General features: G+C 35.5%; 2 protein-coding genes across 13 annotated transcripts in view; both read right to left on the bottom strand.

Moving 5' to 3' along the window:
- exoc7 (exocyst complex component 7) overlaps positions 1–9997 on the bottom strand; it is a 29795-nt gene extending 19798 nt beyond the window's left edge. For 7 of the 11 annotated variants that reach the window (XM_051666903.1, XM_051666905.1, XM_051666907.1 and 4 more), the window contains exons 1-6: positions 9831–9997; positions 9355–9420; positions 7909–8093; positions 6380–6485; positions 6074–6296; positions 4361–4525 (exon numbers count right to left, since the gene is read on the bottom strand). In XM_051666903.1, the coding sequence (XP_051522863.1) occupies positions 4361–4525; positions 6074–6296; positions 6380–6485; positions 7909–8093; positions 9355–9420; positions 9831–9890 (805 nt within the window). In that variant the 5' untranslated portion in view covers positions 9891–9997. Of the gene's footprint in view, positions 1–4140; positions 4153–4360; positions 4526–6073; positions 6297–6379; positions 6486–7908; positions 8094–9354; positions 9421–9830 lie in introns of all 11 variants that reach the window. The other 4 variants (XM_051666902.1, XM_051666904.1, XM_051666906.1 and 1 more) reach the window with 1 other exon arrangement.
- Positions 9998–11209: 1212 nt separating this feature from the next.
- tvp23b (trans-golgi network vesicle protein 23 homolog B (S. cerevisiae)) lies at positions 11210–15540 on the bottom strand. Of its 2 annotated transcripts, none has more exons than XM_051666915.1 (7): positions 15467–15540; positions 15134–15204; positions 13120–13264; positions 12555–12644; positions 12007–12132; positions 11682–11810; positions 11210–11586 (listed from the first exon to the last, which is right to left on the bottom strand). In XM_051666915.1, exons 1-7 carry the CDS (start codon positions 15473–15475, stop codon positions 11560–11562), a joined length of 597 nt encoding a protein of 198 aa, XP_051522875.1. In that variant the 5' UTR covers positions 15476–15540; the 3' UTR covers positions 11210–11559. The 2 variants fall into 2 exon arrangements, with proteins under 2 accessions (XP_051522875.1, XP_051522876.1); XM_051666916.1 differs by having other exon boundaries at positions 12007–12129.
- Between the last annotated feature and the right edge of the window lie 773 nt (positions 15541–16313).

The following is a 16313-nucleotide window of genomic DNA, read 5'->3' as shown; positions in this document are numbered from 1 at the left end:
AAAGTCGCAATTGTGAGAAATAAAGTTGCAATTGCAAAACAAAGTCGCAACCTCAAGATATAGGGGTCGCATTATGAGATTTCAAGATATAAATCCGCAACTGTGAGAAACAAAGTTGCAATTACAAGATAAAATTGTAACTTCAAGATATAGGCTAAACTCACAACTAAGATATTTAGCGATCACATATGAGAAACAAAGTCGCAATTTCAAGATATAAAGTTGCAATTGTGAGAAATAAAGTTGCAATTGCAAGAAAAAGTCACAACCTCAAGATATAGGGGTTGCATTATGAGAAACAAAGTTGCACTTTCAAGATATAAAGTCGCAATAAAAAGATATAAATCCGCAACTGTGAGGAATAAAGTTGCAATTACAAGATAAAATCGCAAATTCAAGATATAGGCTAAACTCGCAACTAAGAGATATAGCGATCACATTTGAGAAATAAAGTCGCAATTGCAAGAAAAGTCGCAATCTCAAGATATAGGCTAAACTCACAATTCCGGGAAATAAACCTATATAGGGGTTGCATAACGAAAAATAATGTTGCAATTGAAAGATATAAAGCCACAACTACTGAGATATAAAGCTGCAATTGCGAGAAAAAGGCGCAACCTCAAGATATAGGCTGAACTCGCAATTATGAGATATAGGGGTATATAAATATAAATACATTTGCAATTGTAAGATATAATGCCGCAATTACGAGTTATAAAGTCGCAGTTATGATACACAAAGTCGCAACTGCCAGAAAAAAGCCGCAATTGCTATATCTAAAGTTGCAATTACGAGAAATAAAGCTGCAATTGCAAGATATAGTCACAATTGCAAGATATAGTCACAGTTGTAAGATATCAAGGCACCATACAATATTAAGCTGACATAGGAGAATGTATTTTAATGTGATGCAAGGAAAAAAACAGCCAATTAATTCCATTGTCACAGAGACAATGTTTTTTTATTTTTTTTTTTTTTATCAAAATAAAGCAAAATTCAGTTTCATGGCTGGTTAGACATAATTACGGGCAGTATATTTACTCAATTGACACAGTATTTGCAAGTGAGGCAAAAAATTAATTTTGGACCACTGATGCACACACACACACACACTACAGTACATTTGCAGTGAAATCAAACACCACAAACACAAAAATAACATCACAATGCCTAAACAGACTATACAACACTTCACAGTTAGGAGAGAAAACAGCTGGTTATTCCATCACAGCTAATAAACTACAGCATTCTGTCATTTATAGTGATATTAATACAGAGCAAAAAAGCATCAGCCACTACCAAAGTTCACAACAGCATTTCAACAAGTCTAAAGCCTATTTAACAAAACACATTTACACTGAACACAAATTAAATATCTGAGACAGTAATTCTACAGCTAAAAAAATGGCAAGTTTTATAAAAGGGTCATATCATAAATGTATCCATTTTTTTTCTAGTGTCCACTTATAATAATCAAATTCATTTTCATCTTCTAACTGACATTTACAATTAAACAGGTAGTTTTTGCAACTGTACCTTTAACGCTTCTATAAGTAAATGAGCTCTATTATTACTGGCTAACCTCTGTGTAACCGCATATTTCACACTGTCGTTCATCAGGATGGTTGAAGTTGCTGAATAATGAATATATGTTGATATGTAAATGTGGGCGGACATATGTTACTGAGCTCAAGCTTAGTTTTAAGTTATGGTCATTTTGGTTTTGTGTTGTGAAAATTTTTATTTTTCACGATATGACCCCTTAAAAAAGCAGTTAATAAGCAGAAGACATTTTCTTCAGCAATATTAAATATGGTAGGCATTACATAGACACTGACAGTCTGTTAGTGAGGGCAGAACAGTCACAGCGCACCCGTGTGGTGGCACAAGCATGCAGTGAGGTGTATTTGTGTGCTTGTGTTTGCAGTGTTAGAGAATGCAGTGAGGGTTAGTGGAAAACAAAGAACTTCCTTTCTTATTGTCGACTGCATTCAATACACAATACAATGCTGTTAGCCTGTTAGCAGACAAAACACCCAACACACAGAGAAAATATGTTAACGCAACACTGCAACACTGATACGCAGTACTAAGAGAATATGACCTCTCTATTTAAGACGCTCAGTAATGCTCAGCTGCAATTCATCGGTTTTCTGACGCTTGGTAAACTCTGCTGTTCCTGTATTGACCTGCTCTGCAATGTCTGTATGTGCTTGTACGGTATAGAAGTCTGTGTGTGTGTCTGTGTGTGTACCTGAATGTGTTCGTGTATAAAGGCCAATTCACACTAAGCTTTATTCATGAAACTTGGGCAGAACCAATTTCTGTGTAAATCGTTTAAAAACCTTTCTAATAATGCAACAATTGCTGCATTGTTGGTTATGCGAACAAATTTTACACGTTCAATTCAATAATTTATGCAAGAATAGTTTTATACACGATTTACACATTGAACTGAATGAAATTAATTGAACAATTTATGTAAAAATGGGTTTACGAACAATTTACACATTGAATTAAATACAACAATTTACGTAACAATGGGTTTACGAACAATTTACACACTGAATTAAATACACAAATGTACATAAAATGGTTTTACGAACTATTTACACATTCAACTGAATTAAAACATTACGTCAAAATGGTTGTAAGAACAATTTAAACTTTGAATTTAATAAAACAAATAATGTAAAAATGGTTTTACGAACAATTTACACCGGATTGAATTCAACAATTACATGACTCCAGCCAGGTCTCCTAAGCAACCAAATTGGCCCGGTTGCTAGGGAGGGTAGAGTCATATGGGGTAACCTCCTCGTGGTCGCTATAATGTGGTTCTCTCCCAGTGGGGTGCGTGGTGAGTTGTGCGTGGATGCCGCAGAGAATAGCGTGAAGCCTCCATACGCGCTATGTCTCCGCGGTAACGCGCTCAACAAGCCACGTGATAAGATACGCGGGTTGATGATCTCAGACACGGAGGCAACTGAGATTCATCCTCTGCCACCCGGATTGAGGCGAGTCACTACGCCACCATGAGGACTTAGAGCGCATTGGGAATTGGGCATGCCAAATTGGGGAGAAAAAAAGGGGAGAAAATAAAAAAAAAATTAAATAAAAAAATGGTTTTACAAAATATTTACAATTTGAATCAAATACAACAAATTGTCAAAATATTTTTACGAACAATTTACACCAAATTGAATACAAACATTACGTTAAAATGTTTTTTCGAACAATTTACACCGAATTGAATACAATACAAATTGAATGTGACAAGTTTGGGTAATTGGCATACTAAATTGGTTTTATGAAAATCTTTTACTCAAAACTGGTTTTACGTAAAATTGACACATTTAATTGAATACAATGATTTACGTAAAAATGGTTTTACCCACAATTTACACCGAACTGATTACAATTATATAAAAAAAAAAATTACGAACAATTTACACTAATACAACAAATTGCATAAAAATGGTTTTGCAAACAATTTGCACACCTAATTGAATACAATATATGTAAAAATTGTTTAAAGACGAATTTACACTGAACTGAATATAATAAATTATGTAAAAATAGTAAATTATGAAAAATGCATACTGAATTGAACGTGACAAAGTCTGAGTGACTGGCACACTGAACTGGTTTTACGAACAAATTGTGCTCAATTCAAACCAACAATTTACATAGAAAATGTGTGTAAAATGGATTTTACAAACAATGTACACATTAAAAGCAACGATTTACATAAAAATGGTTTTACGAACAATTTAAACATTGAATTGAAAACAACAAATTACAAAAAATTGGTTTTACAAAGAATTTACACGGAATTAAATGTAACAATTTATGTGAAATAGTTTTACAAACCCTTTCTATACTAAATTGATTGTGAAAAAAAACGTCTCTGATCAATAAACTATGAATTTGAGACTAAAAATTCATGACAGAAATTTTTCATTTTTACCAGCAATTTTGCCCGTGATTTGCATCATGTGTGAATGGGCCTTTCGTGTTTGTACAGCGGCCTGCTCTGTTGCATGTATATGCATGTAAGTGAGTGCTGTGGAATGGGAAGCTATGGCTCTAGAAATGTAAGCAAGCTCTGGACACGTCACACTAAAGCTGCAACTTTACCTGGGATGTAGACTGACATCATGAAACACAAGTGAAACAGGAGAGAAGGCAAGAGGAGACGTTAGTGAGAACACACTGGGAGAGAGAGAGGAGAGGAGATCTCTCAACAGGAAATGAGGTCATGAATGTCAGATGTCTCTGATTATAATCCGTCAGCACTGTGAGGAACCGAGTAAACCCAAAGAGATGCGAGTAATGTCAGGGGTTAAAGGTAACTGACCTGGTCTTTTCGGGGTCTTCTTGGTGGGCGTCTCCTTGCGTTTGGCCTGTACGGCGGGGGAGTGAATGGCAGATGTGGCGCTGTTCTTACGGAAATGTTCCTTCAAACCCTTAATGGACCGATCCAGCTGACTGGACCGGACCTGAAAGTACACATTCATGAAATCTGCAGAGAAACACACACACAACATGAGATTACAAACACAGGGAAACTTTTTTTCTTTTCATATTTCAGTGTTTTCTATAAAATGAATCAATGCAATTAAACCAACTTATTTTTTTTCCCCAAAGTTATGAGCATTTACTTTCTGTTTGCCTTTCTGAAGGAAAATCTTTCAGGGTGTAAGGGGTTAAACAAGCTCAAAATACACCCGGGACTCTTATTTAGAAATGTCTGTGCTCCCAGCTGCTCACACAAACAGAATATACACTCTTGCTAATATAACAAGAAACACTATAAAGTAAACATGGTACTATAATAAATATGAGCAGTAACTAGTCAACAGTTGATTAGTGATTGCTCGTCATAAATGGTAATCCGGTATTAATAAAACAGATTTTTTGCTTTTCTCTAGGGACACCGTCTATCAAAATCAACATGAGCTCAACAATCAATAATGGTTATATAAACACACATTAAATAACATCCTTGTTTTATGTGTCTTTTTTAATAACATCCAGTATCATGCATTAGTAAACTGTAACAAACAGACATTTTATATTTGATTTATTATTATTCACCAGATATGAAGTTGGAGAAATTTCGAAATGTAATGTCTAATGTTAAAATATTTGTTTTCTAATTTAATGCTGCCCCATTAAATTATTTGGGCAGTTCATGAATAATTTATTAATTTTATATGATTTATTTGAAAGAATTAAAATAACAGTTTCATGTCTATCCTTGTATTTTTCATCTGGTCGAGGTTGATCAGGGTTTTAGAAAGTAATTATTAATAAGTAATGCATTACTTTTCAGACCGAGTAATTAGTATAGTAATCTAATTACACTGTAGAAGATGTAATTAGTAGTTAGTAATTAATTAATTTTTTAGAGTAACTTACCCAACACTGCAAAGTTATCTCGAAGAGCTTAGATATTCATCTGTCCACAAGTTAGACAAACTGTCTATAAATGGAGATGATTTAGTACTATAGGTACTCTCACCAGAAGTGGCCGTCCAGCCAAGATGACTCAAAGGGCACACTGCAGAATGCTCAATGAGGTAAAAAAGGACCCTAGCTCTGTTCACACCAGACATCCTAAGAATATGGCTCAGCTGAAGCAGTTCTGTAAGGAAGAATGATCCCAAATTCCTTCTGAACGTTGTGCAGGTCTAATCCGCAGCTACCGGAAACGCTTGGTTGAGGTTATTGCATACATTTTATGACCGATTAATGCCGAAAACAAGCTAATTCCAAAGGGTTCACATAATTTTTCTTGCCACTGTATCAGGGCCGATTATTCTGCAAAAACAATCAATCGGTTGACTTTTTGAAACTCCACACTTGGGAATATTGCCCACTTTAGTCTCTTGTCTAAACAAATCTAATAATATTATTTTGCAGGGCAGACATCTAGTTTGCAGGCTAAACTTAATGGAATGAGAGCTAAAGACTGGGCATTGCGAAGAAATATACATTTTCTATTGCAATGCCTTTGAGTGAGAGATCTGTGTGTGCGTGTGTGTGTGTGTGTGCGCGCGCACACCACCTTGGTTGCGTCCGTACTCCACCAGCCAGGCAGAGATACAGATGATGTCCTGCAGAACGGCTTCAGGCAGGTGCTCCAGCATAACGTCCTCTTGCACCTCCATGTCCTCGTCTCCTCCAATCGCGTCCAGGATCAGGATGGGCGGCACTGGCTTACTATACCGCATCAACAAACTTCGAAACTCCGCCTCCAGAAGCTCCTTACCTTTCTCAAACCGAGCTTTCTATAACACAACAGCCCTCACTGAGGAACACTTTACAAAATGAGGGACAATGTTAGTTTGTGAGAAGTAAATGAGAGACATACGACTGTGTTAAGTTCTGGACTGTCGGGATTGTTGTCCTGAAAATACTCCACGGCTTTCTGGATCTTTGCAATGCAAGACAGATATTCCTCCAGTCTCCCTGCAGGACTGGAACAGAACAAACACCACGTCCAATCTAATCCAAAGTTTTCAGCAACAAACAATGTGTCTGTTCATACTGAACTCAAAACTACTGTGCGACGTGACACAATCACAGCCAATCAGAACATATGTGATGTTAAATAAGTTATGCAGTACACGATTTTGTTTTTACGGTAACCAGAAATAGAAACCAAGAGATTAAGCGACAGAATATTTTGTCACTGCTTATCACAGTTATGGCAGGTTAAGACAAAAACTCTCATATGATATTATGATTTTTCTAATAGATATTGCAATTGCGATTTTAATTGCATTTTGACTTATGTTTATTTTAAATGTTAAAATGATTTACACACCACCTTGAAACACATTCAGCAGTAAATGGTCTTTAATGTACAGTAGGCTTGTCAATCGACAAATCAATTACATGAAATGCCAATTAATCGCATTAATTGTCTATATCAATACTTGCTGAGAAAGGCCCCCAAATAAAATAATTTAATATAACCAATACATAATTCTATTATATAATAATTCAAATCATTATAATATATTAGTGCTGTCAGTCAAATAAAACTTTTAATCGCGATTAATCGCAAATTCTTTTTTTTTTTTTTTGCAGTTAATCACGATTAATCGCAGATTTTGAAAATGCTGAAATTTGACACAATATAAAGATAAAAATGCACTAAAATAATCACCAATTCAAGTATCATTAAATGTTAGGCTGCAAAATACTTGCTTTCTGTCACAAGTCCCATGTGGGCTTGTTTTGTACATACAAATAGCGTTAAGAGGTCCTTAACCATCACTGTTGTGTGTGTGTGTGTGTGTGTTGTTGTTGTGTGTGCATCAGTGTAATGACTCCGGAAGGAGTTCCACCAATATTTTTGCTGGTTTATGCCTTATGAACTATAAATGCTTTAATCGCGATTAAAAAAAATTAACGCATTCTACTTTTTAAACTAATCGCATGCGTAAACATGTTAATTTTGACAGCTCTAAAATGTACATTTTATGTGTTTTTTAGTAGCTGATGTTGATACTGATATCTAGAGTGCAGAGTGGCCGATGGCAGATACTGTATAATGTTGATATACAGTATGTATGTAATTTTATATATATATATATATATATATATATATATATATATATATATATATATATATATACACAGTGTATATATATATATATAAAACACTTATTTTTACACAACATATGCTCAAAATTCACAAAATAATATCTGAGAACAGAAAATGTGCATTATCATTTGACAAATTTTTAGAATTTGGAACTGAAACAAAGAGGACCCAACGCCTCTGTTAATTGGCCGAAAAGCCCGAAATGGCCAAATATCATCCAGTTAATGGACCTAGCTGAAATATCGGTCTAATCACAAAATATGAGTCCCAGGGAAGGTGGCACTCACCCTTCCCGGATGATCTTGTCAGTGTCCTTGGCGACGTGGTAATAGCTGATCACATGATCCATACAGGAGAGAGTTTTATCCACATTCTCCTGCAGTCGCTGTAAGTTCTCTGTCTGTTTGTGAACCGGGATGATGGAATTCTCCAGCTGCATTAAACGGCTCTCAAATGAGGACAAGATGGACACCTTCAGGGAGTACAAAACATTCATACGAAACAATCACTCATTCATGTAATCACTGCTTAACTGATTTATTTTTCTGAAATATTTTTGCGTTCCCTCACAATAAAATGTAACATGGTTTTTTCTACAGTAACCATATTTCAACCATGATATTCGTAGTGAAACCATGTTGATAATACAGGAAAACTAAAATAAAAATAAAATATATAAATAATAAAAAACATAATACCATACTTTTTATTTTCCTGTATTTTTACTATGATTTTACAACAAATATCAAGGTTAAAATATGGTTACTATAGTAAAACCATGGTGAATTTATTGTGAGGGCACACAAAACTATTTCAGAAAACAAATTCCCGTCTTGTCCTCTAAGAGGGGCTCCATAATGCTTTACCAAAATAGAATAAAATGTGTATCACTACATATCACTACATATATGGTTGCTAAGTCAATATCACCCTGTAGCTCAAAACCAGTTGCCCACTGAAGCTAAGTAGGGTTGAGCCTGGCCAGTACCTGGATGGGAGACCTCCTGGAAAAACTAAAGTTGCTGCTGAAAGAGGTATTAGGGAGGCCATCAGGGTGTGCTCACCCTGTGGTCTGTGTGGGTCATAATGCCCCAGTATATTGATGGGCACACTATACCGTAAAAAGGCATCAGATGATGACATTAAACCAAGGTCATTAAAAAAAAAAAATCCCAGGGCACTTCTCCTAAAGAGTAGGGGTGCAACCCCTGGTGTCCTGGCCAAATTTGCACCACTGGCCCTTCTTACTCATGGCCTCCTAATAATCCCTATTCATTAATTGGCTCTATCACTCCACTCTCTCCTCTCCACCAATAGCTGGTGAGTGTACTGGTGCACTATGGCTGCTGTTACATCATCCAGGTGGATGCTGCACACTGGTGGTGGTTGAGGAGAGTCCCCTGTTCACTGAACATTCATTCATATACGTAATGCCAACTGATTCACACAAAGCTGTCATATGAATCCATAAGACTTGGAATATAAAACATTTGATGTATGGACTACTTTTATGGTGTTTTTTTTTTTTTTTTTTTTCCAGCTTGACAGACCTAGTCACTATGAACTGCCATCAAAAAAATTCTCCTTTTGTGTTCCCATGAACATAAAATAACAGCATTCAGGTTTGGAACAACATGAGGGTGAGTAAACAATGACAGATTTTTCATTTTAGAAATGAACTGTCCCTTTAGCACACTTTCACTATCCACAAGTATAAACTGCTCATATCTCACCATTCCTTTAGTGAGCTGATCACTCTTCTCCAGACTTTCCCGAATAAAAGACAGTGTTTCCTGTTCCTGTAGATGAGGGACATTTAACAGTCATACAGCTTATTATATGTGCATACTGTAATATATGGTAAAAAGTACAGTTAATAATATCAGTATTTCAAAGAATGATGTTCTATTGCTACACCGCAAGCGACGCGACACACTAGAAGCGTTTAGTATGTCGCGTCGCGTCGTTTGCAGTGCGTTTAGGGCGTTTGTTTATGTCACTGACTAAAAGAGGCCAGTGACACGTTCTATCAGCCCTTCTGCTACAATGTAACAATATAACACTGTAACATTCTAACAGAATTAATGATTGTAAAAATGTATCCACTGTAATGTAACATTGTATCACCCTCTGTGATGAATGACACCCGCAGAAGATCACGGGATTTCTCAGGATGTTATTAGTAAGTCTTCCTCTCTTACTAACGTACCTGTTTGAGTTTCTCTTCAATCTCCCGCTTCCGAGCGGACGCGTCTTCAGTCGGGATCATCCTGACGGCTCAGAAATGTGATGGAAATGATATCTGAATCCGTCCGGATCAATGTAACACTTCCAATAATATTCAAACATCAATCTGAAGGCAGCAATAAAAAGACAAAACACAAAGATGGCCGAGAATCACATTTATAAAACAAAAGTCCCCAAGTAAAACGCGTTTCGCACTGGAGATATTTAATGTTTCAGACTTTAAATACTAAATCAGTGATGTTACTAAGGCATGCATAAAATATCCAGTAGAGAACAGCTTTAAAATATAAAGAGAGTATGAATGTCTAATGGTATTTCCACCAATAAGACATGGTGCTACAATGCCAAAGTCATTGATTCGGTTTCCAGGAAATTCATGAAATCATAATTTAACCCTTGTGCGACCTTCGGGACATTTTTGTCTTTTTCATTATTGTTTTTTCAATCATCAACTGCATAAATTTAGTCAAAAGAGCCCCAGCTTCAAAATTTTATTTTTTAATATTTTCAACCAGATGGTGCCATTTTTCTTATGTTTAGCCTATGGAGCAAATACATGCTTTTTTCCTATTTTCCGTTTGCTGTATTATAGAGCACTGCAGGCCAATTGAATAATTGATGCAGCTAAAATTGTGTGGGTGTGTTTTGAGAAATTTGTCTGTGTAAAAAACAACAGTGGCATTATGTAAACAAACTGGCATTTAAAGGGTTAAAACCCTGAAAATGAATATTTGGTAGTTATGATCAGGACTGATCTTGGTTAAAAAAAATGTAAGTCAGTGAAAGTGGAAAATAATATTAATATATAGTATTTTTATGGCAGTTTTTTTATGCTGACATTTGTCCTTGAAGGTCCTTAGTGTGTTTTTTTTTTTTTTTTTTTTTAAATCTGACACTGCATAAACAATTATAGTGCATCAAAATCAATGTTGTTGCTAATCATTGACATATCCCAGACTGTGATAATCCAAACAAATAAAAATCCCCTTAGCTTTTAGTATATGGAAAATAATTCATTCAGGACTGATGTTGGTTAAAAAAAAAATGAACTCATTGAAAGTTGAAAAAAATATTAATATATAATATTATTATGGCAGTTTTTTGACGCAGACATTTTTGTCCTCGAAGGACCTCCGAGTGTCTTTTTTAAACTGATGCACAAGGGTTAAATAAAAACATATTAGATGCAAGTAGGACTGATTTTGGCATGTTTTTGATTCAGAAGTAGTTGTGGATGACTTCAGCAGGCTTTGACTGTTTGAGACCCAGGTGAGATTGGACTTCAAAAGGTCCACCTGCATTTATTTCTTGAATTATTGAACATAATATACACTCGCTCAATCATTTTAACTTGAGAAAGATTTATTAGTTCCCCCCAAAAATAATTTACAACCTTATATAAATATGTACATTGTGTCGCTGTCAACAAATCAAAAGTGTAATGCATGAAGTCATGCAATATTATACAACAAAACACATACTTTGTATTCTTTAAGTTAGTTTGTTTAGTAGAAGAAAATTATGCATGAAGAAGTTACTCTGTAGAAGACTCTATGGAACTGGTTGTGGTTGACAAAGTGAAGTAAAACTAAACACAGATGAGCTAACTAACCATTTCCCTTAACTTATTTAAATCATGTTTAAAATAAATGGATACATTAAAAATAAGCATTCTAAAAGGACTCTCCTCTTTAAGACTCCTCTTGTTTCGTCAAAGCCTAAAAATAGACAATAAAACAGAGTTATACACTGAGTCATCAATTTGAGTAAGACAAAATTAGGACATTAATTCAAAGGTAACTCATGAACATACCTGTTTTAGAAACTGTCTTCCGAAATAATTGGTGGCCATGCTTTTCAGGTCTGTTCTGGTACCCACTTTACAGCGCACATATCCGTAGAGATTAGCGCCCTGTAACACCACCCCCAAAATCACCACCGCCTGCGAAAGACAAACACTTTATTACTCACAGCACATCAAATTGAAAATGGACACTGCCTTATATAAGTCATCATGCATCTTATATTTATTAAACTACATTAAAAGGATAAAGAATATCAGTTGTAGTGCAGACTAAAAGCTTTGACCTCTGTCCTCATCTATCAGCCAATCACATGCAGAGTCCCTAAGAACTCACCAGCCATTTGATCTTGAATGAGATGAGTGTAGAGAAAGCAAATATGACCCAGATGATGGGACAGATGATCAGACCCAGCCAGAAGATACGAGACTCTGCTGCTGAGGACTGCTTCCTACTGGTCTGCTACAAACACACACATAAAAACACAGTTTATAGCCAACAAAGACTTCTTTTTCTTCCCTTTTTTATGTGAGAATTTTCTCCCCAATTTGGAATGCCCAATTCCCAATGCGCTCTAAGTCCTCGTGGTGGCGGAGGACGAATCTCAGTTGCCTCCGCGTCTGAGACCATCAATCTGCGCATCTTACCACGTGGCTCGTTAAGCGTGTTACCACGGAGACGGAGATTTTATTATTTGATTTATATATTTGAAGTTAAATTAAAAAATGACTTTTTAAGGTGTATGAACACACATGCAGAAAAAAAGCACACCTTAAAAAAATATGGCAATTAACCGTGAAAGCCCTTAAAGAGACAATTTATCGTCAGCCAAATTTCATAATCGGGCAAGCCCTACTGAGGACTGTGTTTGTGTGTAATTGCACCTTTCTAGATTCAAACACCCAGCGACTCTTTCCATCATCATCCACTTGATTCCACCAGCGCAAACCCACCATCAGACGCCCTGTGATATTCTAGAATAACACAGACATATTCAACTACAGTTCAGGGGCTTTCGATACACAAACAAGTCAATCAAACAACAACAACAACCACCTACCATCAAACCTAATTGTTAATACATCTGTGCAATAAAAATGTCAATTTTAAGATTTAATATTATACTATACAAATGTAGTGTGTATTATGTATATTTTACATTGCATATATAAAACATATTTTGAGAAATCCTGTATATACATACAGTATAAAGTTTAACTGTCATCTTTGTATTTCTCTAAATTCTGTATTTTTTGTAACATCCTGTGAATGTACAATATTGACTGTTTTGCTGCTACTGCACCATAATTTCCCTTAAGGGATTAAGAAAGCATCTTAACTACTGTAAATCCTGCCTAAACTTTGGTTATAACTACAAAACAGATTTTTGGATTTTTTAAATAAGACCTTACCAGTTTTTCCCCCCACTTTTTTAAAAGAGACACAAACCTTCACAGTCCAGAAGTCACATGACAGGAGGAGGATGATGGTGACCATACAGGCGATGAAGCTCCCACCGAATATTCCACAAAGCAGGTAGACCAGGAACGCACTAACCCGGAAGAACAGGTGGAAGAAAGATGCCACTGGATGCCTGGAGAAAAACACACACATTTACTTCAATATGTAAATGAGGATAAAATTTGTTTTAACCCTCATGCACTGTTCGGTCATTTTTGACCAAAATCAATTTTGTTTCTTCAATAAAACTGGTTTCCTTTATCTGACGGTTACGAGACTTAGTGACTTTTCGTCCATTTGATATCTGAACACACACAAAGAAATTGGAGTTGATTTGATCAGTCTAAGTGGTAATAGAAAAAAAAAGTTACACCTGTAATGTTCCCGGTCAAAAGTGACCGCCTAAAGAAATTAACGGGAAATATTAAAAATCGCAGATTTTTTTTTTCCATTATTTATTATATAAAATCTAAAAAACAGCCACAATGCAGAAAAAAAAAAACACACACAGACATGAAGGAGTGAGACTACCAAACATCAAGAGTGCAAAACACAAACACACACATACAAAACTGAACTGGTCAGACTATAAAACAGATATTTTTATTTGTCCAAAAAACAAAAAAAGAATCAGCCACAATGCAGAACACACACCAAAATGAATTGGTGAGACCATAACACATCTACAATGCTACACACACACACACACACACTCATCTTGTTACAACCAGGGATAAATTAGGTTATTACTTGTTATTCTACTCATTTCAGGTATGCAAAAATTGACAAAAATAACCTAAAAAAACAAAAATCAATCAAAATGACATTTCCAATGAGAAAACGGGCAAATTTGTGTCTTTTCGTTCACATCAAGTCAGAAAAAAAACAACATATGAATCCAAGTTAACATGTATTTATACTAAAGTAATATTCAAAGCCGTGCTGGTCCATAATGGTAACACGTCTCTTCCCCTGGCTCACTCGGTGCACCTCAAAGAGGATTACAACAGCATCAAGACCTTGCTGGATGCCTTGAAGTATGATGAGTACAGCTGGGAGGTCATAGGAGACTTCAAAATGGTCGCATTCCTGATGGGTCTCCAAGGCGGTTTTACCAAGTTTCTATTTGCCTTTGGGATAGCAGGGACACCAAGGCGCACTACCACAGGCGGGACTGGCTACAGCAGACCGAGTTCTCTGTGGGGAGGAACAACGTCAAGTGGGAGCCACTGGTGGACCCCCGGAAGCTGCTGATGCCACCACTGCACATCAAATTGGGCCTTATGAAACAACATGTCAGAGCTCTAGATAAGGAGTCGGCAGCCTTCAAGTACCTTCAAGACTTCTTCCCTAAGCTGTCTGAGGCAAAGGTCAAAGCTTGTGTCTTCATCGGACCACAGATAAAGAAGGATTTTGGATTCATATGTTGTTTTTTCTGACTTTATGTGAACAAAAAGACACAAATTCACCCGTTTTCTCATTGGAAGTTGGTAAATTTCAAAATATCACTGTCCTGGTCACAAAAGCAAAGTTTGTGGGGAATACTGGCCATTTTCTATACTTTTGAAACATGAGCAATTAAGAAATAACACTTACTACCCAGGAACAAAAATTGTGTCACAGTGTATTATATATCTAAATGCAGAACTTGTGACAAAATCTAGAAATCATCTTCTCTTCAACCAGGGATGAAGAAGTAGCTCTCTGCAGCCATCTAGTTTTTATACTTTTAATTTCATTAATTTTTATTTTTCTTTTAAATGGACAGCACTCATTTTCTTGAGACTTTAAGCTTTCAAATGGTACATAATTTATGAGGATTAGTTCAGTATTTGAGAAAATATTCTCAGTAATTTTTTTAGACACACAGTTTTACGTTACAGGTTTTTATACAACAATTTCACAAAAATGTCCAGTTATTTATAGAAGTCACAGACAGAGAAAGTACGATGTTAACGCTCTAAACAGATTGATTAATGTAGATTATTAATGATTTACACACTTGACTTTACTCTTTCTGGAGGCAGAATCTTCCTCAGCATCGAATAAGGACACATCATCATCCTCATTGTCCTGGAAATAAAACAGAAAGCTGTCAGTTTAACAAACAGGTTTGATAAAGAATAATTAAACACAATACACTCTTTAACTGAATGTGATTTAATGATGTACACGCAGATGCGGCTAAGCTAAACTAGCTTTACTCTGAGTTTATTAATACCTTACGTATTGTTAAACTCATAACGGTGGAAAGCAAGTATAATATACAAACAGACTCTATTTCTGTTTTTTATAAATTCTTTATCATAATAAGAGTAAGACATTTCGCTCTCACCAGCTTCATGATTACTTGAGCGGCTGCTGCTGCTTAAGCTGCTGATGTTACACGTCACTTCCGGGCACGTAAGCGCTGTCTACGTCGCGCCTGATCAAAAAACAAATTGTTTGATCACAAATTCCCCTTAAATTATGTTATATTTATGACTCTAATGTTATAATGCTGTGCTTGTGCTATTGTGTACATGTTTGTGTAAACTTTGTCTTAATTAAAAAAATTAAAAATGATACTTAACATAAAAAAAATATTTATCCTCAATAATCTAAACATGAGGCACATTTTCAATGTAATTTTTTTTGTGTTTTTTGTTTTGTTTTTTGTTTTTGTTCTAGATGCAGTTATAACGTGATTCGTATTCTGTTCTATTCTATTAAAAAAGACTAGCAAACTGAAAAGTGATACTGACAATGAGAATATAAGAAAAAATATATATGGATTGATTACCAATAATATAATATTTATATTATAGATTTGTATTTTATTATCAGTCAAAAGTTAGCACACCCTTGACTGAATTTATGTTTCACACTAGTGATATCAGGTTGAATGGGCCAATTTTTATTAAATCGTTTAGACTAGAGCAACATTAAAATATGTATGCTTTTTGCTAATTAATTCAGGTCTGTTTTATCATTTCATGTCGAAAATATTAACAAAGCCCAAATAACTTTATTTAAGAAAATTTTAGACAAACATGTACACAATAGGACAAGCACAGCATTATAACTTTAGAGTCATAAATATAACATAATTTAAGAGGAATTTGTGATCAAACCATTTGTTTTTTGATCAGGCGCGATGTAGACAGCGCTTACGTGCCCGGAAGATGATTCGCTTTTGTTTT

Source organism: Myxocyprinus asiaticus, chromosome 32 (assembly GCF_019703515.2).
Source record: "Myxocyprinus asiaticus isolate MX2 ecotype Aquarium Trade chromosome 32, UBuf_Myxa_2, whole genome shotgun sequence".
Lineage (NCBI taxonomy): Eukaryota > Metazoa > Chordata > Actinopteri > Cypriniformes > Catostomidae > Myxocyprinus > Myxocyprinus asiaticus.
Note: the sequence above shows the minus strand (reverse complement) of the source record. Positions and strands in the feature narration are given on the sequence as shown.

Excerpts from the sequence above, each read along its gene's own strand:
- tvp23b (XM_051666915.1), bottom strand. Across the intron at positions 12,645-13,119 it reads GTGACTTCTGGACTGTGAAG|AATATCACAGGGCGTCTGAT; the intron begins GTTTGTGTCTCT and ends GTGTTATTCTAG. Across the intron at positions 11,811-12,006 it reads CATTCAAGATCAAATGGCTG|GCGGTGGTGATTTTGGGGGT; the intron begins GTGAGTTCTTAG and ends TGTCTTTCGCAG.